Source organism: Sesamum indicum, linkage group LG2 (genome assembly GCF_000512975.1).
Source record: "Sesamum indicum cultivar Zhongzhi No. 13 linkage group LG2, S_indicum_v1.0, whole genome shotgun sequence".
NCBI lineage: Eukaryota > Viridiplantae > Streptophyta > Magnoliopsida > Lamiales > Pedaliaceae > Sesamum > Sesamum indicum.
This window is the reverse complement of record NC_026146.1, coordinates 6,446,458-6,469,159: the sequence shown is the minus strand read 5'-3', so window position 1 is coordinate 6,469,159 and position 22,702 is coordinate 6,446,458. Positions and strand designations below refer to the sequence as shown.

The 22,702-nt window shown below is 37.0% G+C and overlaps 3 protein-coding genes across 3 annotated transcripts; 1 reads left to right on the top strand and 2 right to left on the bottom strand.

Moving 5' to 3' along the window:
- LOC105155501 (ferruginol synthase-like) lies at nucleotides 6,265–9,804 on the bottom strand. Its single transcript, XM_011071379.2, has 2 exons — nucleotides 8,884–9,804; nucleotides 6,265–7,070 (listed from the first exon to the last, which is right to left on the bottom strand). The coding sequence occupies exons 1-2, from the start codon at nucleotides 9,772–9,774 to the stop codon at nucleotides 6,465–6,467; spliced, it is 1,497 nt and encodes a 498-aa protein (XP_011069681.1). The 5' UTR covers nucleotides 9,775–9,804; the 3' UTR covers nucleotides 6,265–6,464.
- On the top strand, nucleotides 11,178–11,705 carry LOC105155500. Its single transcript, XM_011071378.1, has one exon. The coding sequence runs from the start codon at nucleotides 11,178–11,180 to the stop codon at nucleotides 11,703–11,705; it is 528 nt and encodes a 175-aa protein (XP_011069680.1).
- Nucleotides 19,674–22,146, bottom strand: LOC105155499 (probable carotenoid cleavage dioxygenase 4, chloroplastic). Its single transcript, XM_011071376.2, has 2 exons — nucleotides 20,757–22,146; nucleotides 19,674–20,037 (listed from the first exon to the last, which is right to left on the bottom strand). The coding sequence occupies exons 1-2, from the start codon at nucleotides 22,034–22,036 to the stop codon at nucleotides 19,674–19,676; spliced, it is 1,644 nt and encodes a 547-aa protein (XP_011069678.2). The 5' UTR covers nucleotides 22,037–22,146.

Genomic DNA, 22,702 nt, shown 5'->3' with positions numbered 1-22,702 from the left:
GTTTATTCAAATGCACAATGCCAATGTATGTGGCCAGTTTTTTTTGTTCTGTCAGGTAAAAGAATTGCTTTTGGTTGTAAAGGTTTGGAATAAGAGTGAAAGAGGTCAAGGCTTCCACATATGTGGTTGGTAGCCCCGGTGTCAATAATCCAATAATCCAAATCAATTCCATGAGAGTTAGGGACATTACCAGCGAAATTTTCTTCATCATGACACGTAAAATTCACATAAGTGGTAATAGGATCAGCAAGCAAATTATTCCCTTTCAGCAACTTAATCAAATCACTCATGAGTTCTGTCATGTTCTTTGTGGGTGAGCCATCTCTGCTATTTCTTTTCTCTTCTACTGCTGTAGCTGCAAAATTGCAATTCCCATTTCCTTTCTTTTTTGCATCATGCATGGTCTTATACCACTCCGGTATCCCATGGATTTGAAACAGCTGTCAAGTGTGTGCCCAGGCTTACGACAATGCGAACAAACTAAGCGTTTTCTGTCTACAAAAAGCTTCTTTCTGCTGATAGATTTATCACTCTGTTCCTTTCTTCCATCTTTCAGCATTAACTGATGAGCCATGTACCGTGAACTGTCTCCCAAATCTGTGCGTACTGCTCGTTGTTTCTCCACTGCAAAAATCATAGAGAAAGCTCGTTCAAGGTCTGGTAATGGATCCTCCATAAGGATCTGACTCCTTTCATTGTTGAAGCTCTCATGTAATCCCATTAGAAATTGCATTAGCTGAGTGTTCTCGTCCCTTTCTGCTATGCCTTTGTTGACACCACAACTGCAACCTCCACAAGTACATTTCGGTGCCGGTGCCAAACACATTAGCTCATTCCAGATTTTCTTCAGTTTAGTCAAATAAGTCGTTAATGGCGAATCTCGTTGTGAAATCGTGCCTAACTCACGCTGAATCTGATATATCATAGGGCCATTGTTGCGCCCATATCTACCTTAGATTTCAAGGCATAGTTCATGCGAAGACGATACATACATGAATGATTTAACAATATCCTTCGAGATCAAATTCCAAATCCTTGACATTACCATCAAATCCACACGCCTCCATTGTTCGAATGTGGCTGAGTCAATTGTTGGTCTGTAAAAAGTTCTGTCAATGAAGCCGAGCTTCATTTTTGTGCCGAGCGCTACGTAAACTGAGCGGCTCCATGGTAAGAAATTCTTACCATCCAACGGAGAAGAAGAGAGCACTAGGCTCGAGTTTTCTGAAGGGTGTATGTATAAGGCTTCCCTCTGCAGCTGCTCTGTTATTCAGATTCATGGAGGAATCCGCCATATTCCGGTGTCATTATTCCAATCAATCAATGTAACTATCTCAATATGCAGAGTCCTTCATAGCGAAGGCTTTGATACCATGTTAAAAATGAAGCGGAGGAAGAAATACGAGAAGAAATTAGTGGGATCCATGGAGTCAGTTTTCATTTCTCTGTAATCTGTATGTTCAAAGAATGAGGACGATGAACAGTATGTAAATACAACAATTGAACTAACACAACTGCTTCTTAACTAACTAACTGACCAGGAGATGACATGGCCCAATTTCAAGAAGAATAAATGAGTCACATATACACGTAAGCATCTGCTAACAACTACAAAAAAAACGTTTCTACCAAAATGTGCTTTTCACCTTGTGTCAATTAGTTCAACTGCAACATCTTCAACTTCATTTTCTTCAAACTGCTGCAACTCTGCTTCAGACCGCTGCAACTGAGCTGCTGCAAGTGATTGTATTCCATCAGAAACAAACATTTCTTTCTATTTTGTTTTCTAAAAGGTAACAAGCGCTGGTGGGAAAGAGCAAGAAGCAATTAACTTTCTAAAAAAGAAGGTGAAAAATGAATCTGCATTCTCATCTGTGTAGGTAAAAGAAAATGCATAATGAGTCATTTCTTGATGTTGGACTTTCGATCTCGATGTGATTGTTGTAGTATAGTTCATAATCTATGTGCCAGGTCGAGAACTTGTTTACTCTTTGCATCATTGCTTTGTGTCTTGAAGTATATACAATGTGACTAAGAGGGGAACTCTCAAACTTTAGATATGTGGATGCATCTATTATGTATATTTATGTCGATTCTATTCTAGAACAAATACGAAACCATTTGAATTTTAGTTATTTGATTTTCCTTATTCACGTTTGTTCACTAGATTCAGTTAGAATTCATGACTAAAAGAGAAAAATCCTGATTTGTAATTTTCTTATTAATTAATTTTTACTGGTGTAGAGGGTATTGTTGTTCACCTTCATCTATCGTTACAAGGTAATTTTTTCATTCAATCAAAAGAAGTATTGCAGAAGGAAAACAAACGTGGATTTGCCTTTATTTTCTGATTATTTGAGATTTTTCTTTTAATAACGTATCAGCACAACATTTATTTCCTATCCCATTTTTTAAGTAGTATTACATGTTTTTTTCTAATTTTCCTTGAATGCACTTGGCATATTTAAGTTGTTTTCAGCACTCTCTTTTAAATGAACTTATTGGAAATGACATATGTACATATTGATTGTCACTACATGGATGTGGTCTTGTGTGACTAAGAGCTTTGCTTTAGTTTGAGCAGGTAGAGAACATCTTGGAGGACTAAATACCTAGCAAAGGTTCTTATCTCATTTGATGATAATGATGCTTCATTTTTATCACAATTGGACAATTTCGGTTCATTGAGGAGCTGAAATGTCAGGAATCATGTTAGCCGTTCTACATTTGTGCTACATAGGGAGGCTCATTCTAATGTTATTAGCAAGCATGTTTTAGTAATTGTGGTACATGTACCATGCATCTTTGATTCTAACTATTCTTTACCGTAGTATCTGTGTAAGCATAACTTAGCTTATGATAAGTATACGATAGTTTGATGTCTGAAAAAAAGGGGTTGCTATTGTGGAAATTGCAAGCATAGATTTATACTTGTATGCTCTACATTTGCTGAATGACGAACTGTCGATTCTCACAACGATGCAAATTTCTTTATAGTTCATAGTTCTAATGCTTTAATCTTTGAATAACTGATGCTATACAAGGGAAAAATGGTTGACCTAGCTTGGTTCAGTTTTGTTATTATGTATCTTGTTCAAATTTTCAAAGTTAACATTGCTTGTCAAAAGTTTTAATTCGAACTTACATAAGTGATAATTTTTGAACTTTTATGTCTATATTTTACAAATTTCTAGCACACTAGAGAATGTGTGAAGGGATTTTTCTCTTGATTGAAACTGATGGAGTTATAAAACTGGATAAGGGTAAGTTTGTCTAGATTCAGATTTGTATAATGCTAGTTGGTTAGAGCTTGCCCTATTTGTAATTGGTAGTGGATGAGATGTCTTAATGCATTTTCATAAGATGTGTATGGTGCTTTTTGCATACTAGTCATGTTGAGGTGAGTGATGAGTCTATACTGTTTTAATTAATTGAAATGATTTTGTCAATGAAAATCTATTGCTAAACAAGTTCGCCTCCTTGTTAGATTTTAACCTCTATTTACTGATAAAAGAGACAGCAATGACTGCCACTTTTGCTGATGATAGCGGCAGCAAATTGCTGCCTCTTTTGCTAATATAGAAGCAGTAAAAAATTACTTCTGTAATAGATGTATAAAGCCAAGAACACTTTCCCTCTTGATTGACGCTTTCTTTATTGTGTGCCATTTCTTTTCTTTTTCTCTCTTATTTAGTTGTGATTGCAAGATATATGAACTTGCATACTTGATTGATGTTGTGATTCTCCAACTTTACTAATATGCTTGACTAGTGCATTGATTCTCCAATTTACTAAATACAGTAAATATCAAAATTGAATAGACCTGATTCAATAGGCTCAAACAAAGAAGCTTGATGGAATCTTGGATGTTTAGTTTAATATAATTTATCTATTCAAAAGTAATGTAATTAATTATATTAATAGGCAATATTGCAATTTTCGTCCTGTATGTATAGGGGGTTGGAAAATTTGGTCCTCTAGCTTTTGCGGTGGCAATTTTGGTCCTGTATCTTTCAAATGTTCGTGTTCAGCCCATTTTAGGACCATTTTGCCCTTCTAGCGAAGAGTTAACCCTCCTAGTCCACTACATGCTCCAATTTTGGCCTAACATGCTTCCGAAATAAATTAAGCCCTCATAAATTCGTACATTTTTCGTCCGTATTGTTCTCGGGTATTTTAAGTTCTCGATTTTACGGACTTCCTTCAACCACACTACCGCTGCAGATGGTTCGTAGATACTTGGCTCCTTCAGCAACAAATAGCACAACCCCATTTCATTTCCTACCTTAGGACGTAAAAGGGATTCCAATATAGGGACTTAATAAAATTTTGGAAAACAAGTTGAACAGAAGCCTTAGTTTTATTGAAAAAATATATAGAATATTACATAGATATTATTCCTCCGTTGGAGGAGACAACTATTTAGCCTCTGATATGATAGAGGTCTTGACTTGTTGGGAAAACCCCCATAAACTAAGAAATTAAAACACTACAAAAGATTGAAAGGATTCAGAATTTTAATATTTTGAAGAGTAGGAGAAGTTTTCTGATGATCCCCCTCTACTTCATTGCATCTATTCATAGGCGTCCGTGGACTTCAAATTCGGACTCCAAACTTATTTTCTGATGACGTCATTGCATTTGTCATCCTCTTATCTCTTTCAAATGATATCACTGTATTCGTCATTGCCTCGTCCTTTCTAGCTTTTGCATGACCTAAAATTTTGTCTCGTATAGGGGTTTCTCTTATTTTTTACAGCAATGGCATAAATGGTCATGCCATTGCCCAACATGCAATATATTGCACGTCTTTATTCTTGTTGCTTCAGTTGCTTGCAGTTTATTCTCCCAGATTAACATCCTCTTCTTTTCAAATAAGCTCTTTGCGAATTCAGGAGTTTGCACTTCTTGTGACACAATTGTTGCCATTTCACCAGAGTCCGGTGATGGCCTTGTGCAATCAGTACTTGAATTCGACACTACAGGTCTAGAGCTTTGTGCTCTAAAGGCATGTCTAGGGTCATTCTTCCTCAACTCGTGAGTCATCGCCGAAAGTGATGCCTTTCGAATTAATTCTCTTAAATCGTTCCATAGCGTTGTGGATGCTAATAAGGAACTCCTTATGGTGACCTGGATTGTGTCTAGATCAGCTCTTTGAATTTGTTCTGCAACTTGGGCATTTATCCCTAGCTGCCCGAACTTTCTGTCAAGCTCCTCAAGGTTTTCTAGGAGGTCCCTAAGCCTCAGCATGATAGAGTTTGCTTCAGATGCCTTCATCCCTCGTCAGAAAATCTACAAGAATAGTTTTTTTTGTCGGTAATGGTAAATTTCATTAAGTCAAGTACAGAGTGTACAAATCAAATGGCAGGCTAAGTATGCCATGGTATCCACCATACTCTGTACAAAGTAATAGTACTAATGCTATGAGAAAGTTCACACTAAGTATACGGAGTCTAATCTCATCAAGAATAATTCGAGCAAGGGATAATGCATCACGATCCAGCTATTGATATTTCCGTTGATTCTGTTCTTGCCAAATGTGGTACACAAGGGATGCCAAAAGATTACGATAAACAACATTGATAACATGTTTTCCCCTCCATCTTTGTGCAGCAATCAATACGTCAATGGTCCATCCTCTAGTGGTCCAAGAAAAGTAATTTACAAGAATATTTTCATGAGATTTTATAACGACAATATTATGACAATAATGTTGGCATTCAGCTTGCTGTATGATAATACGAGCTTTCTCTATCTTTGTTCTAATTTATTTTAAGAAAGCCTTAACATTAGTATTATCAACCTTTAAAGTAAATTTTTTAGCAAGTAAAAATAAAGGCCATTTTTTAAAAGCCTTGCCGAAAATGCAAAACACAAAGTTCTGAACACCTGGCGATGTCAGTTATCACTTGTGTATGCGATAATTTATGACAAAATATTAGAATTGGACTTCTCATGGCGAGGAGAGGGTGTAGGAGTATTTTGAGGCTGTGACTGTCCCTGTAGTGCCAGAGGAGCAAACCCCAGCTGCCCATATCGAGAGTAATGATTCATATTGGGGTGATGAACAACATATGGATTGGACGCGGAGGATATTTTTTATGCAGCCGGACCGAGTGAAATATTCAGGACTAAATTCGTAAAAAAGAAAAGAAAACTAAATATATAAATAGAGTAAATTACAGAATGAAGAATACTAATAACCTAAAATTACAAAACCTAAAATATAATTTTTCCTTTCTTTTGAGAAGTAAAGGCCCCATCCATAATGCTAGATATACATTATCACATTTTATTGAAATACTTGTATAAATAGTTTCAATCGTAGACTATCCATGTGATATGGATCACTTATCAACGCAATAAAGCTGGACATTGCCACACTTTATAGAAAGTACTTAAATAAATAGTTTTAATCATAGGTATCCCTGCATGTTCTATGAATCAACAATCAACAACAATAATCATGGCTTGGTCGGCACAGCCTTGAGAGGTATGGCCTTTTTCAGTGAAACGCCAAACTTCTCATTTAAGTCCACATCTTGTGGTGTAATTCCTGGTTCAAATTCCCAATCAAAGTTCTGAATCAAGGAGGCCACGGTTAGGTGAACCATCCTATATGCTAGTGGCTGCCCTGGACAAATTCTCCTGCCGGCCCCAAACGGGGTTAGTTCAAAGTCGTGGCTTTTGAAATCAACTTCTCTGTTCAAAAATCTTTCAGGCTCAAATGAATCAGGGTTCGGCCATATCCTTGGATCTCTACCAATCGCCCATATATTAATGAGAATTACGGAATTTTTGGGTATGACGTAGTTCTTGATTTCTAGATCATCTCCATCCTTGCGACGCATCAGAAATGGGCCTGGAGGATGATATCTTGTGGATTCTTTGATCACGGCTTGTAGATATGGGAGCTTTGAAATGTCTGATTCTTCAACCTGCTTGTTTGCTCCAACAACAGTTCGAACCTCCATTTTGAGTTTTGACATTACCTGGGGATTTCGCAGAAGTTCTGTCATTGCCCACTCCACTGTGACCGATGTTGTGTCCGCTCCTGCAACAAATAAATCCTAACAACAAATTTACTTAGAACAAGTTACTGTACATTTTTATTTATGAATTTAAATTTAATCAAAGAAAAATTTAGAACAAAATATGTTAAATACTACATATCAAAATCATTTGAAAGACATCAATATTTAATAAAACATTATTTAAAATTAGAACCGAATAATTTAAAATTTTTTGAATCTAGAATTATTCGATCAAATTCAAATGATTTATTATTAGACATAATTTCAAATTCACTATTTATCCAAAATTAGTAACCTAAACAAAATCCTCATTGAAATACTTTATGCTGATATTTAATAAAATATTAGCACTCTAAATAGTTATTTTGATGTATTTTAATAAAATTATTACATAAATTTTACCCAAAAAGATGATCGCTGTCGAGTAAGTTTTCAATTTTTTTTTTGTTTGGTTCTCTCTCTTTCTCACTCTATCTTTTTTCACTTCTATTTCTTTCTATTTTCCAACTTAATTGTTTTCTTATAAAATTATTCTTTTATTCGTTCAGGATAGTAAATTCAATAAAGAAAGTCTTAATTACGAATAAAAATATATAATATATAATAAACTTTTATAATTTTATTTTTAAACTCAAAATACATATTTAGTATGGTTATACAAATTTCTAGTCCGGTCGTTTAGCGGTTTTGTCCTTTAATTTTTTAGGTTAGTATTTTCGTCCTACATCTTTTAATTTTAGCTATTCCATCCTTTATTTTGTTAGAGTTCACTCTTCTCGCCAGAAAAATATATATGCATCCCAAATAACTTTTTAATATAAGAGCTATTATTTCTATTAGCTCATTTTTTGTCAGTAATTTTGTCTTTTAATTTATTAGAGTAGCATTTTAATTTTTGGTCGAAGTTCACCCTTCTTGTTATTGGAGATGAAATTCAGCAAAGAAAAAAAATTGAGATCGTAAAAACTAAAAAGATATAAAACCATAATGCTGTCTTAAAAAAATTAAAGACGAAAACACCCTATGATATATGTGACGAAAAATGCATTCAACCCTATCTAGTATTGCCAAACCCTAATTGTTTCCAAATTTTCCAAATCACTTTTATCATTCTTTGCTTTCAATTAGCTAGTGATAATGTTAGCTAGGGGACAAGTGGGATAACAGAACCAACATGGTCAAAGTTTCCGTCGTTCTAACAAAAATATTTATTGCATTGTTAGACAAATATGTTCTTAATTAAGATGTGTGATTGGACACGACATTATTCCTAAATTATTATGGAAAATCTCCCTCAACAATTGTTGATTGATCTAAAACAGTCTCATGTGAGGTCATTTCCACCGGAATAACGTATAATATAACATATCGGTATAACTAATGCGTCCGGTTCCGACAAACATGTATTTGTCTTAAAATCCTATCTCAAACAAAGTTATCAGTAAAACAAGTACGAGTACCTTTTATCATGACTAATTACTATTATCAAAATGAAAAATTCTAGGGGCGTATAAATTTATCGGTGGTGTGCAATAGTTATTGGCCGTTCTTTCTGTAAGTGAAATTAAAATATTATACGTAATTAAAAATCATGACAAATATTTTAAATATAACTAATTGTGTTAAATATTGATTAATTGTAATTAAAATTTAAATTTTCATGCTAATTTCTTTAGTCGTATTAGATAATTTCGATTTATCAAAATCTTTTAATTGTAGCCATTTATAACATTGAAAAAGTTCACTTTTTTGTAGGGTAAGCTGCACATATGCTGCTATTTGATTATAGTGTATTTCTCAAGCACTTGCCATAGTCTGGGGCAATAAAAAATTTAAAGAATGTACTAACCAGCAGTAAATGCTTCATGGTGTTGCGGGTCAATTCCGCCTGATTTCCTTGGCTGATCTCCAACAGCACTTCCAGCAAATCAGTTTTCCTTGCCTGAGAATTACGTGAAGCTTCCGCTCTTTGATCAATGATACTATCAAAATTTGCAAGCAGTTTCCCCATACAAAACTCCGCCTCTCGCTTGATTCCTTGCGGATCCAACAACCCCAGAAACCCAAAATAATCTCCAAGATTAGGACAGGCAAACACTGTCATCAATCTGTGGATTATTTCCTCGAGTTCTTGAGTCGAACCCGTGTTATAATCAGCAAAATCAAGTGAGAAAAGAGTGTTTGATATGAAGTTAAGGGATGTAACAAAAGCAGCGTGTCCAATATCCACAGCTCGGCCATTAACACAGCATTCTTGGACGTATTGGAGCAGTTTCTGCAGCTTCTCTTGGCGTAGTCCCTGGCTGGCGTACAGTGGTTGGGTCGAAAACATCTGTTCTTTGCATATTTTACGCAGCTTTCTCCACTGGCTGCCCATGGGCAGCAAGGCCACGGACTCCGTGTGGTGGTCAAGTGCTCGGGTTGCCGCTGTGATCATCCTGAGGGGAAAAGCTTGATCATGCGTTTGTAGTATTTCCTTGGTGATTTCTGGCGATGACACAACGATTGTGTCTACGCTGCCCAGCTTGAGATACATTAAAGGGCCATAAGTTTTGGAGAGTTCGGTAAACTTTTGGTGGGGGTTTTGGCCAAGTTGGAGAATGCTTCCGATGATGGGAAAGGGGTAAGGGCCCGGAGGAAGCTTGCCTGATCTCTTGTTCCTGGAGTTGGAGTTCAGGAGATGGAAATATGCCCAAATGAGAGTTAGTAGGAGTAGAAGGAAGGATGCTATCAAATCCATTTTCGCCACTCCTCTTTCTCTCACTCTGTTTTTCTCTTTGGTTTGGATCAATTTATACAAGAAAAATTGGGTGTCGTCATCCATAATGACTAATTATTTAATTATACAACAAGCAGGTGAGGGTTCCGAACATATGATAGCTTGATATATATTTTTATTACCTTTATTTTTTATCCCATAATTTAAGTTATTTGACGATTTTATTTTTTAATTGTTTAGGATATATAGTATTTAGGTCCTATATTTTTATAATTTTTTAAATTCACTTTTTTTTTTCAACAGAGTTCACATCCACCGACAAAAAAGATGAACTTCAATGAAAAAAAAGATTAAAAAAAATAATTATGAAGATGCGGGACTAAAATACACTCTAAAAAGTTAAAGCACAAAACTGGTAGAAAAAAATGAAACTATGAATTAAAAGTCACGTGAGATATACATATATTTTTCCAGCGAGACGATGAACTCCAGCGAATAAAGGATTTAAATTGCAATAATTAAAAAAAAATACAAAACTAAAATACTATCTTAAAAAATAATAAAAAACAAAAATATCATACTTGATATTTTGAGCCTATATATATGTACCTCTGTAATAATTCATACTTGATAAATATTTATTGACTTTTCGTATTTGGTATATGTCACGTCCCATCCACGAACCCGTTTCATTTTACTTTTGGACATAAAAGTAAATGATATGCAACCAATGCTTTCTTTTTTCTTTTTCTTTTTATAAATAAAATTGTTGATACGGTGGTGGGGGTTTCAACAAGACCCCTACCCATAACTTATTATTAAAATACCCAAGTCCATATGCGGTGCCAGAAAGTACAAAACTCTAAAATCAATTAGCTTTAAAATGAAAACAAGGAAATAAAACATCCAGACGGATGAGGTGCCATTTCTCCCTCCGCACGCACGAGCACTTACTGCGCCCTGTTGGCAAGCATGGTTAGCTAAATAGTCTATTGTGTTATGGTGTGTGTTACAGGTTACAGAGCAATGCAGAAACGCAAAGCAGAACAGAGATGCAGCTTGAAGATGATGCTGACTCTACTGCCAACTTAGCGCTGACCTGGAGCTGTGTTGGCTACCTCGTCACCTAATTTTATGTTCAGTTTTGTTTTGGTTTGTAAAGCATGTTTTATCTCATTAGTTAGATTTACGCTTCTTGCAGCAGTTAACCTGTTAGTGTTAGTTTACATTCTGTTATACAGCCTCTGTACATATAGCCTCTATAACTAATTTCTTTTCTGAATTAATGAGAACAAACCAGAGAACTCTCCCAATTCTAAGAATGGCCACGACACACACTTCACATTCTGAAAAACTACTTGGTATCAGAGCCTTCTTTTGAAGGTCTCTAGATATGAACCTTGATTTTACAACCTTGAGTCAACATGACAGAGGCGATTAGAGGTAGCAGACATTCAACCCCATTGGAGATGGATACAGGAGAGAATGGCAGACATTCAATTCCGAAGACACTGCAACTACACGGCTCAGAACATCTAAGTATGATTCTCGTGAGCACGATGCTCACAAAGAGCAATTATCTGACTTGGAGTTACGTGGTGAAAAGAGCTCTACGAGCTAAGATGAAGTTAGGATTTATAGGTGGTACATCTACAAAACCGTGTGTGACAGATCCTCATTTTGAGCAATGGATAGGGGTAGATAGTATGGTAACGACCTGGATACTTAATTGCATCTCAAAAGAAATTGTAGGAAGTTTTATATATGCGAAATCAGCTCGTACTCTGTGGTTGGATTTAGAGGAGCGATATGGAGAGTGCAACGGACCTCTCTTGTACCAGCTGCAGCAAGAGATTGTGTCCTTGACGCAGGGAAACAAGTCAGTGGTGGAATACTTCTCACGGCTACGTATGATATGGGATGAATTGGACGTGTTGATGTCGGTTCCTTAGTGCATGTGTGGCTGCACTTGTGGAGCTTACAAGGCAACTGTTGATCAAGCAGTTTTTACTCGACTAATACAATTCCTTATGGGGTTAAGTGAGACCTTCGATCACTTGTGTGATCAATTGCTCGTCATGGATCAATCCCCATGGTGAAAAAGGCGTACTCTATGATTTTAAGGGTGGAGAAATAGCGGGAAGTTAGCATGGAAGGGACAGAACACGTTGACAACTTGGCTATGCAGGTGAGGGCAGGAGGTAGGAAGGAGTTCGTACCGAGGCAACAAAGAAACTACACAGACAAAAGAAGCTTACACTGCAGCAACCGTGATCGTCCGGAACACACGAGGGACATGTGCTTTAAGCTCCATGGAACCGCTCGAATGGTATAAGGAACTAATGGAGAAAAGGAAGAGAGAAACAAGTGCTGTGGAGGCTTATAATGCACAGTCAGATGAAAAAGGCTGCAGTCAATCTAAAGAACACAACCAAGACACCTTGCTACAAGAACTGATACGGCTTATGAAGAAGGGATTTACACACGGTCACTTGATGATCCGATGCAAATCAGCCACACACAACTTGATAATTTTGCTGGTAAGAGTTGTGTCTTTTCTAGCATTCATGATAATACTTCGGGTTTTGGATAGTCGACACAGGAGCAACTAACCACATGTGTGCACATAAACATATTTCAGTCTTGTCTACCTTCACCTAACCCACGTTTGTGTATCTTCCCGATGGTACTTCACAACCGGTCACACACAAATACATTGTGACTTTACATTCCAATCTTTCTCTCACAGACGTGTTTTTGGTTCCTCAATTCCATCATAATCTGTTATCTGTCTCCAAACTCTGCTCACACTCAAACCTTGAAATGAAGTTTCACTCATCTTATTGTGTGTTACAAGACCAGGTGACTAAGAAAGTGATAGCCATAGGGAAGCTCTGCAACAACCTATATGTACTGGATAAATCATCTTTTGATCCTTCTGTCATAACATCCTTAAACTCCATCACTGATACTTCTTGTAACATTGCAGCTACTTGTAATACTACATTATGGCATAGGCGGCTGGGACACCCTCTTTGGTTGCTCTAAAGCATTTACCTATTGTTGTTAATATTAGTGATACAGTTGATCTATGTGACATATGTCCTCTTGCAAAACAGAGTCGCTTACCATTTCCTTCTTCAGAAATAAAATCCACACAAACCTTTGAGTTACTACATATCGATCTTTGGGGTCCCTATCAAACTCACACATTTGATGATTGTAATTATTTCTTGACAGCTGTAGACGATTTTTGCCGGGATACTTGGACTTTCCTTCTTCGTTACGAAGCTCAAGTGTGCCATACACTAGAAGTATTTTTTAAAATGGTTCATGCACAGTTTGGGTCCAATGTTAAGATGATTCGGTCGAATAATGGGGTGGAATTTACCAACCATTCTTATCAATCCCTCTTTCAATCTCTTGGTATTATCCACCAATGTTCTTGTCCATACACGCCTCAACAAAACGGCGTGGTGGAACGTAAACATAGACACATACTTAATGTGGCTAGAGCTTTGTCTTTCCAAACCAACCTTCCCTCCAGATTTTGGGGAGAATCTGTTTTTAGCTGCGACCTACTTGATCAATAGACTCCCTACCCGCATTTTGCAATGGAAGACTCCTTACCAAGTATTGTTCCATAAGCAACCTTCTTACTCTAGCCTTAAAGTCTTCGGGTGCCTTTGCTTCGCTTCCAACACCTCACCTTCCAAGCTGAAATTTGATGTTCGTGTTCACAAATGCGTCTTCCTCGGTTACAGTCAGCCTCACAAAGCTTACAAAGTCCTCGACTTAGGCACTGACCATTTGTTTTGCTCCTGCGATGTTGTCTTCCATGAGAGTACTTTTCCCTTTGCCTTGCCTAATTCCACCCCTGATTCTGAGACTTCTGTCAACAATCCCACACCTCTTCCCGTCGATGAGTATGATAACTCTTTCCAGTTTTCTCCGCCCTCCATTCCTCCTTCAGCCACACTTCCTCTGGACATTTCTCCGCCTACTGCCCCGTCTACTCCTCTTCTTCCCTCAGTCCCTTCCCCACGTCGTTCCCTTCGAGTTACTCAGAAATCGATGTGGCTTAATGACTATGTATGTTGTTGTGATGTCGCTTCTGTTTCTACTTGTTTGTCCTCTTATTATTGTACTGCACACATGTCGTTTGTTGCTTCTTTGTCTTTTGTACAGGAACCCAGGTGCTATCATGATGCTTACTTGGATCCCAAGTGGGTAGCTACTATGAATGATGAGCTTGCTGCGCTTGATCGTAACCACACTTGGACTTTGTGCTCGCTGCCCTCCGGAAAAAAGGCTATTGGATGCCACTGGGTTTTTAAATTGAAACTCAACCCCGACGGACGTGTCCAACGCCATAAAGCCCGCCTCGTTGCCAAGGGGTACAACCAGGTCGAAGGTATAGATTATTTCGACAGTTTTTCGCCGGTTGCTAAGTTAGTCACGGTGCGGGTTTTCTTGGCCATTGTTGTGGCTCGTGGCTTGCCTTTGTGGCAGCTCGAAGTGAATAACGCCTTCCTCCATGGCCGCCTAGATGAGGAAGTGTACATGACTCCTCCGGATGGTTACACCTTGGCTGCCCCAAGCCAAGTTTGTCCCCTAACTCGTTCCCCTTACGATTTGAAATAGGCATCTCGGTAATGGAACATTGAGCTCACTGAAAAATTGTAGGCGTTTGGCTACTCTCAATGCCCACATGATCATTGCCTATTTCTGAAAATTACTTTTACTTGTTTTCTCGGGTTCCTAGTTTATGTTGACAATATTTTGTTAACAGGAAATTCTTAGAGGAGGTAGCTGCTCCTAAAAATTATCTCCACACTCTTTTTACTATTAAGGACCTCGGCTTCGCTAAATATTTTTTGGGACTCGACTTGGCTCGCGCCACGCATAGTCTTCTTGTCACTCAACAGAAATAATTGTCTGATATTCTTGTTGATATTCGCATGATGGATGCCAAAGCTACCTCCACACCTTTTACCCCGGGCCACAAACTCTCTGTTGATGTTGGTTCCTTGTTGGTTAATCCTGCTGCTTATCGACATTTGGTCGGTCGTCTTCTTTACCTCAGTTTTACTCAACCGGATGTCTCCTTCGTCGTACAATAGCTGTCTCAATCCTTCAACACCCGCGGTCTTCTCATTGGGATGCAACCTTGTATATCCTGCGTTATCTCAAGTGGACTTCCTCTCTGGGGCTGTTTTTCTCCTCCAGCAACTCGCTTCAGCCTTTCGTTTTTACTGATGCCTCTTGGGCCTCTTGCTCCGATTCTCGTCGCTCTGTCACTTGCTTTTGCATTTTTTTGGGCTTCTCCCTCATCTTTTGCAAGATGAAAAAACAAGCCATGGTATCCCGCTCCTCTGTCGTGGTTGAGTATCGAAGCATGGGGTCTGCCGTTTGTGAGCTTCTCTGGCTATTGTATCTTCTTCGCGCCTTTCAAGTCTCCTTTCGCACCCCTGTCTCTTTTTTGTGTGACAATCAGGCTACCATTCACATCACTGAGAACTCGATGTTCGACGAGCGTACCAAATACCACGACATCGACTGCCATCTCATCCGTGAGCAATTCGAGCTGGGTTTCATCTTGCCGTTGCATATTTCTGGCTGTGATCAGCTTGCGGATTTAATCACCAAGTTTCCCTCTGTTTCTGACTTTGCTCGTCTCTTTGTCAAGTTAGGCTTGGCCCCCCAAGCTCCATCTTGAGGGGGTGTGTTATGGTGTGTGTTACAGGTTACAGAGCAATGAAGAAATGTAGAGTGGCCACAGAATTCTCCCAATTCTGAGAATGGCCACACTTCACATTCTGAAAAACTACATGCTGGACGATTTCCCTCCCTAAAATCATGGGTAAACACAACATTCATACCACAACGCAAGATCCTAATGTGGGTAAGGAGCTGCTAAAGCCTCCAGCTCCCTCATTCTTCATTGGAGCACCACTTTCGCATCCATCGTAACCCAAAGTTGATTGCACTTTGCTTCCTGAGCCAACTAAAGAGCTTGCTTAACATCATACAACTCTGCAAAAGTATTCATTTGCACATCAAGATAGTTAGCCTAAAGCACAATCATATGGCCGCAATTGTCCTTGATTAGTTCGCCTGCCCTGAAAATGCCCGGTTTCCCTTTGGGCGCCGTCACAATTAAGCTTCCACCACCTCTCTTTTGGTTGCTTCCATCAAACAAGCAAGGATGCTTTTGCTTGGGCTTTGGAAAGTTGAAACCTAAATCACTAATACTACCAAATCCCCTTTCAGTTATTTGTCATCATTCTGTTAGCATTATGTAATAGTGCAAGATGTGCTGAAATACTTCTAATGATCATTTTTAAACTTGGTTTCATTACGCATATGCCAAGTGAACCACAAAATAAGGATTGGTAGCAGTTTTTCGATATGGCCGCTTTGTACAGAAGAAGATGATAGTTGCCATGCTTAGAGCATAATACGGACATGACAAGCTTCTGGAGTCGTGAAACTAAAAAATAGTTCCCAAAGTGCTGATACACCTCCCGCACCCCAACCCCTTTCAAAAATACATGCTGAATCGTTTCACAGGAATTGCAACACATACATTTTGAAACTATTGGAAGCCCCTTTTTTGGAGCCACTCATCCACAGAAACAGAATTGTACGACAACCTCCACAAAAATATGGACATTGAGGGGTGATATTACGGTGCCACAAATCCCTGAGAAGTTGTCGTTTCACTCCCCCAATTCGAACTAGCTCCCATGCCACCTTAATCGTAAAAGTGCCCGTGGAATTCGTCTTCCACCATGCCCTATCTAGCTAGTCAGATTTGAAGGGAATCACATCCATTTTTTAAGAAATGTCATCTAACAAAACTCGTGGAAGCTTGTCCATATCCCACACTCTGTTCTTCCAATAATAATGAAAAACTCGCTCGTGAAGCGAAAAGGGATGGCAACGATTTCTGCTAGTGAAGCCTCCCCATACCAAAATCGTTCCAAAAGCATAATTCGCCATGGTCAAAAGGGTAAAAGATACCTTTCTCTACTACAATTTTAGCCTTCTGCAATCGGTGCCATTGAGGGGACCCTATCGAGTAAATTTTTGTGGAAGCCGGGCACGACTTGCAATATTTCTTTCTGAAGAAATCCGCCCATAAAGAATGACTTGTGCAAAACCACCACTCGAGTTTGACTGCAAAAGTAGATACAGTGTCCACCAGACTTGGCACTTTTAGACCTCCTTCCTCAACTGGATGACAAATGCTTAACCAAAATGACCAATGCATCCTTTTGACAGTACTAGATGAACTCCAAAAAATCTTGTCTACAATCCTATCATTCAGTAAGAGTACCTTTTCGACGCCAAAACATTTGTTCACTAAAAAATATGATAAATATTTTTACTATAACTTTTAGCTATGATAAATAATTTTTTCATAATAAAAGGTTGATACTTTTCATTATTTTTAGTTAACGGGCTATTAATATTATAGTTAATTGTAATTTGTTTTTTCTAATGCAAACTTAGGGGAAAAAAAATTTCGTTCAACCTTATGTTAACAACACAGAGAATCATTCGTAAGGTCATAACTCTTACACTTGTTAGAAACTATTGATGCTTTTTATTACCATAAACCAAAATAAAATTGATGATATTTATTACCATAAGCCAAAGTAAATAATGCTGATAGTTCATTGGTCAATGAAATAGCTAGCAAGACTTTATATTTCAGATTAAGTTGCATTTACTGCTAAATAATTTCTAACTATGGGGATGGTAAATTATAATTGATAATTTCATCAATTTTAGCAATTAGAAAACTTTGGTCACCAAAATTTAATATTTGGCCGAAAATTATGGACATTGACTAAATTAGTATTTTTTAATCAAGAATTACTGTTCACAAAGCATCCAACCATCCCGTAGTAAATGATGAATAAATTGCATTTTATTCCATATATGTTTCGGGTGGTGGGTGGGGGCAATTTTCAAGACTGTAGTTACATAAGGACTAACATATATATTAAATATCCATAATAGACTTATAAGTACGTTCATCACTTGGTAAACGACTTATAAGTATAATTCCATTTTGATTGATTTGTAACAGTATAAGCTAACAACATCATATAAACAATGGGAATTAAGTGTCAAGATATATATATATTAATATGGTAATCTGAGAATAAAGTTTGGAATAACGTGGATATACAAAAAAATGTAAAGTTTAGGTAAAATTGCACTTTTGATTCCACTAGATAGGGTCCCCTGCTTTACGGGATCGGCATTCTAGTTTCAATATTCTAAAATTTTAACACTATTGTACTGTCCCGTTAAATATTCACGGAAATCGTTAGTCAACAGTTGCTGACTTTATCAATAAATGTTAAAATTCTATTTTATCCTTACATTTTCCAAAAAGAAAAAGCTAAAAACCACCATGTTTTGAAAAAAAATCTCTCTTTTTGTACACAATTCGACTAAAATACCTTTCTTGATCTTATAAAATTATTCATTTTTATTTCTTTTATTTTGAGATTGTCTTTTGGGGTCTTTTTTTTTTCTGTATTTTCTTCCTCCAAAAAAAATGAATAATTGTCTTCTTCAATATATTTATGTAAATTTTAAATACCAAAAATGTATATCAAATTTTTAAGTTTTAAATTTTAAATTAAAAAATTAAATTAATCAACTAAAAAATTAATATACTAAAGTTTTATTTTCTAAATTTAAATATCTATCTGAGTATAAATATTAATCAATTATAAAAATTATATATTTTTTAACTAATTAACTTACTATTTACTTTGAATATATTATATTATTTATTATAAACAAAATTTAAAATTAAATTAACATTATAAATATAATGGTAACTAAAAGAATATTCAGATAGATGTCTAAATTTAGAAAATGAACTTTAGAATATTAATTTTTTTTATGTGATGTTAATTTAACTTTTTAAATTGTAAAGATAAAAAATTTGATATACTTTTTTGATATTTTAATATTTAAATAAATATACTGAGAAAAGCAATTATTTATTGTTTTAGAAGGGAGAAAAACAAACAAAAGACCACAAAGAACAATCTCAAACTAAAAGAAATTAAGAAGGGTAACTTTTTAAGATCAAAAAAGGTATTTTAGTCAAATTGAATCCAAAAAGAGATTTGTTTTCAAAGTTTTTATCCTATTTTTAAAATATGGGGGCTTTGTAGCAGAATTTGAACATTTATTGGTCAAGAACAACTGTTGACTAACGGTTTCGTTAACATTTAATAGTGCAGGATTAATAATGTCAAATTTTTAAGATTTTGGTACTAAATTATCGATCTTGTAAAGTAGGGGACCAAAAATGAAAAGACTCTATCTAGTGCATGGGATAAAAAGTGCAATTTTGGTTGAAGTTTTTCACATTCTGACTTTACCAAAAAGATACCAAAATATTGTTGATTAACTGGGCAACAAGTTCAATATCAACTTAAACTACAAAAAAGGAACCACATTTTGTGTTGTCTTGCTACTTCTTTGTGGTATATGCACAGTAATTTTACAATTTGCGATTTTTTTTCTTTTGCAGTTCAAGCTAATGACATGGGGAAAAAATAATTTCACAAAATTAATGAATTATGAGTATTTAATTGTTAAATCTTTATAAATACAATACTAAAATTCCAACTCTGAGCCTGTAGGGTATATATAAATACAATTTCCGTCGAGTTAAAATTTTGGTGATCGAAATCCTCTAATCATTAAAAGTTATTGAATTATGAATTATAGTTAATATTACGAACATGCTCCTTAGATTCTTTAAAATGCCACCCCGAGCTGTCTTGCATACAACCATGTACATGCAAGTATTACACGAATATGTAAATGTACAATGGAACTCCTCCAAAATTCATGCTAGGCATATAAAATTATGCAGATCAATCGTCCCTGCAAAGTTTCTCGAGGTGACTTTGACTCACAAAGAGTCCATGGAAGCCAGTGGGCACTCTTCTGGGTAACTTAACCGCGGCAACGATCTCTAGGGTGGGGGACTTGGCGTCCATGATCAAGAACTTCGATTCTTTGGCGATCTCATCATGTACATATGTAACTAGGAAGCCATCGTCCTCATCTGCAGCCGCATTATTTGGCACGAAAAAGGGTTCGTTTCCGGTGCAGCCTGGCTCGTACATGCGGCTAGCGACTATGCAGTCTAAGCAATCGTCTGACGATAGGGATAAATCTAACTTCACCACCCCTACCATCAGCATGGGCGTGCCAACTACTGCGGCATAAGCATACCTATGAATCAAATTAATTATACGACAATGCTTCAATATGTCTCGTTCTTGACTTAAAGCTTAAAAGGTTTGTCTATAGTATGTCTTAAGACTCTTCTAATTTATTTGATCAGTAAAATAATTTCCTCATATATACATGTAAAACTAGATTGGTAATATCGAAATATATATACTTTTTCAAGAACAAAAAGTCATTGAGTGAAAATTTTCTCAAGTGAATATTTTTGTTAAGATTAAGTTGATGCATGAATTAGGAGAAAATTGGAATTTTGTCCAGTAATTTGAGAGTAGGCATTTTTCGTCTTACATGAATTGATTTTACAATTTATAGTCATAATTTAAAAATTTTGGCAATTTTAGTCCTTTTCTGACCAAACTTGACTGGAAATTGCATACGACTTGTATACAACCCAATTAAATTGCAATATTAGTCATGTAACTCTGGGAGGGTTGTCATTTTTTGTTATATATAGATTGTTGGATTGACATCTTTGGTATTGCATGAATTGATTTACATGACTAAAACTACGACTTAATTAAATCATGTGCAAGTCACCTGTAATTTTCCTGCTAAGTTGGCCAAAAAGGACTAAAATTAAAGAAATTTTAGTCTGGACCAAGTTTGGTCAGATCAATCACCCTAAACTATACACCAGTCACATTATAAATATTTTGCACCATGTGATTGATTAGCTAAAAGATTAGATGGAATTGTCATACCTGTTCTTCTTTCCTGCGTAAGCTGGATTAATGATTGGCATGTCAAGAACTTTGGAAGACAGGGGATGCCTCGTGATCACCTTCTTGTCCTTGACACTTATCCTGATTTCCTCCAACGTCAGCTGCGCCAAATCCAGACGCTCCAAGGCCAGTTCAACAGATGAAAGATTAGAGGCCACCACTACTATGGTCTCACCGTCGTCTTCTTCCCATGCGTTAACTGAATGTGACATGTTGAATCCAGGCACATCAATCCACCACATTCCACTCTCGTCTTTAGCGCATCTCCGGATAATGCCCAGCCTCGGCACTTTAACAGGATCAATTCTCATTGGGGGTCGTCCTCTCAAAAGCTCCAGGGGGCTTATCACCATCTGCCCATCATTAAATATGGCGTAATTTTTTGTTACAGCAAAGTCATGGATCAAAGCTGTACTCTTCATGGAGAAGATGGGAACGTCTGGTCCTTTTCTTCCATCAGAACCGATTCTGAAAAATGTCAAGAATGGAGGAACTACGTGGAATCTGAAAGCAAAGGTTTCGCCTGTGTCTGGATCAACTTTTGGGTGCGCAGTCATGCTTATAAAGGGCTCGCTGCTGTCAAAATCATGGCGGCCAATAGTTCTGATATCTCCATCTGAGGTCACTTCAATCTCATAGGGGAGATCAGATTCACATAGAGCATATAATTTTCCACTGATTAGGGCCACACTAGTGTTTGCCATGCCAAAGCCATTAACTACAGGATTGAACTGTCCAGTAAGTACACGTGCAACACTTAGACCAACCCGTGCCATCGAGGCCATGAGGCCATTGAAGGAGGAGAAGCCACTTGGGAAGACGGCATAGCCGAGATCACACTCAACCATGTATTTGTAAGTCTTGACATAGCGACTACAAAACGTGGCTTTCCCTCTAGAGATCTTGATCATGTGAAGCATCCCATCACCGTCGAAGAGGTGGTATGGGCCGCGGGGGATGAACTGAGGATTGGGGCCGTTGCGCAGGTATACTCCGTCCAGGCAACTCGGAAGGGAGCCTTCCACCACCTCACAGGGAGTCGGAGGAAGTTCATCCACCGGAGCAAAGTTGCCGAAAAGTACATGTTCGGGATCAATGGATGGACGAAGGGGTAAGTCAAGGTGGTTGCATATAAAATCATCGACTGACTTGAACATATTCGCAAGTAACGATTGCTTTTCCGTCTTGTTCTTCGAAATTGGGTGCATGTGCATAGTCTTGAACTTAATTCTTTCAGCAGAATTTGATATAAGCTTCATTAAAGACTCGTGAAATTTGGTGAAGGAATAAATGGCAATGATTTTCGTTTGAGGCTTCTTCTCAATCCCGACAGCTGATGAAATGTTGCAATCAGGAAATCTGGGAAGGAAGGAGGAAGACAGGGCCTCCATTTTAATTAAGAGGTTGCAAAGAGGAAGGGAAGACGTTACTCTGTCTGAAAAAATAAGCTCCCAATGTTTCCGCAGGAAATATTTAAAAACGTAGGCAATTTTATAAGGTCTTGTACGGGGAAAATTGCAACTTTTGTCCTATACTTATAGGGATGGTATTTCCAGTCCTTTTAAAATTGACATTGATAATATGGACAATAATTAAAGAGAAAAAAACTTACACATTTAGGACAAATTTGGTGAAAATTATATCATTACCCGGTAAAATAACTTGATTTGGGGATTTAGAATTTTTTTTCTTTTTTTTTTAAATAAAAATGACGGTTACACAATTAAAAATATATCGATTCAATTAATAAAATTAAACTAAAATAGATTGATATATTGCAATAAACCACATTAAATGGGATTACTCATAAGTATGGACGGCTCGAATTTATTTATAGAATTTCAAGTTTAAGTACTTCGTTAAGAGATGTTTGGTGGGGATTTAAAATTTTCCAGCCAGACCTAACGTTGACATTTGCAAATCAA

Bases quoted from the DNA above. Each gene is read 5' to 3' on its own strand.
- LOC105155501 (XM_011071379.2), bottom strand. From the start codon at position 9,774: ATGGATTTGATAGCATCCTTCCTTCTACTCCTACTAACTCTCATTTGG. The intron at 7,071-8,883 runs GTTAGTACATTC...ATTTGTTGTTAG, and splicing joins CCATGAAGCATTTACTGCTG to GATTTATTTGTTGCAGGAGC.
- LOC105155500 (XM_011071378.1), top strand. From the start codon at position 11,178: ATGACAGAGGCGATTAGAGGTAGCAGACATTCAACCCCATTGGAGATG.
- LOC105155499 (XM_011071376.2), bottom strand. From the start codon at position 22,036: ATGAAGCTTATATCAAATTCTGCTGAAAGAATTAAGTTCAAGACTATG. The intron at 20,038-20,756 runs GTATGACAATTC...TTTGATTCATAG, and splicing joins TACGCAGGAAAGAAGAACAG to GTATGCTTATGCCGCAGTAG.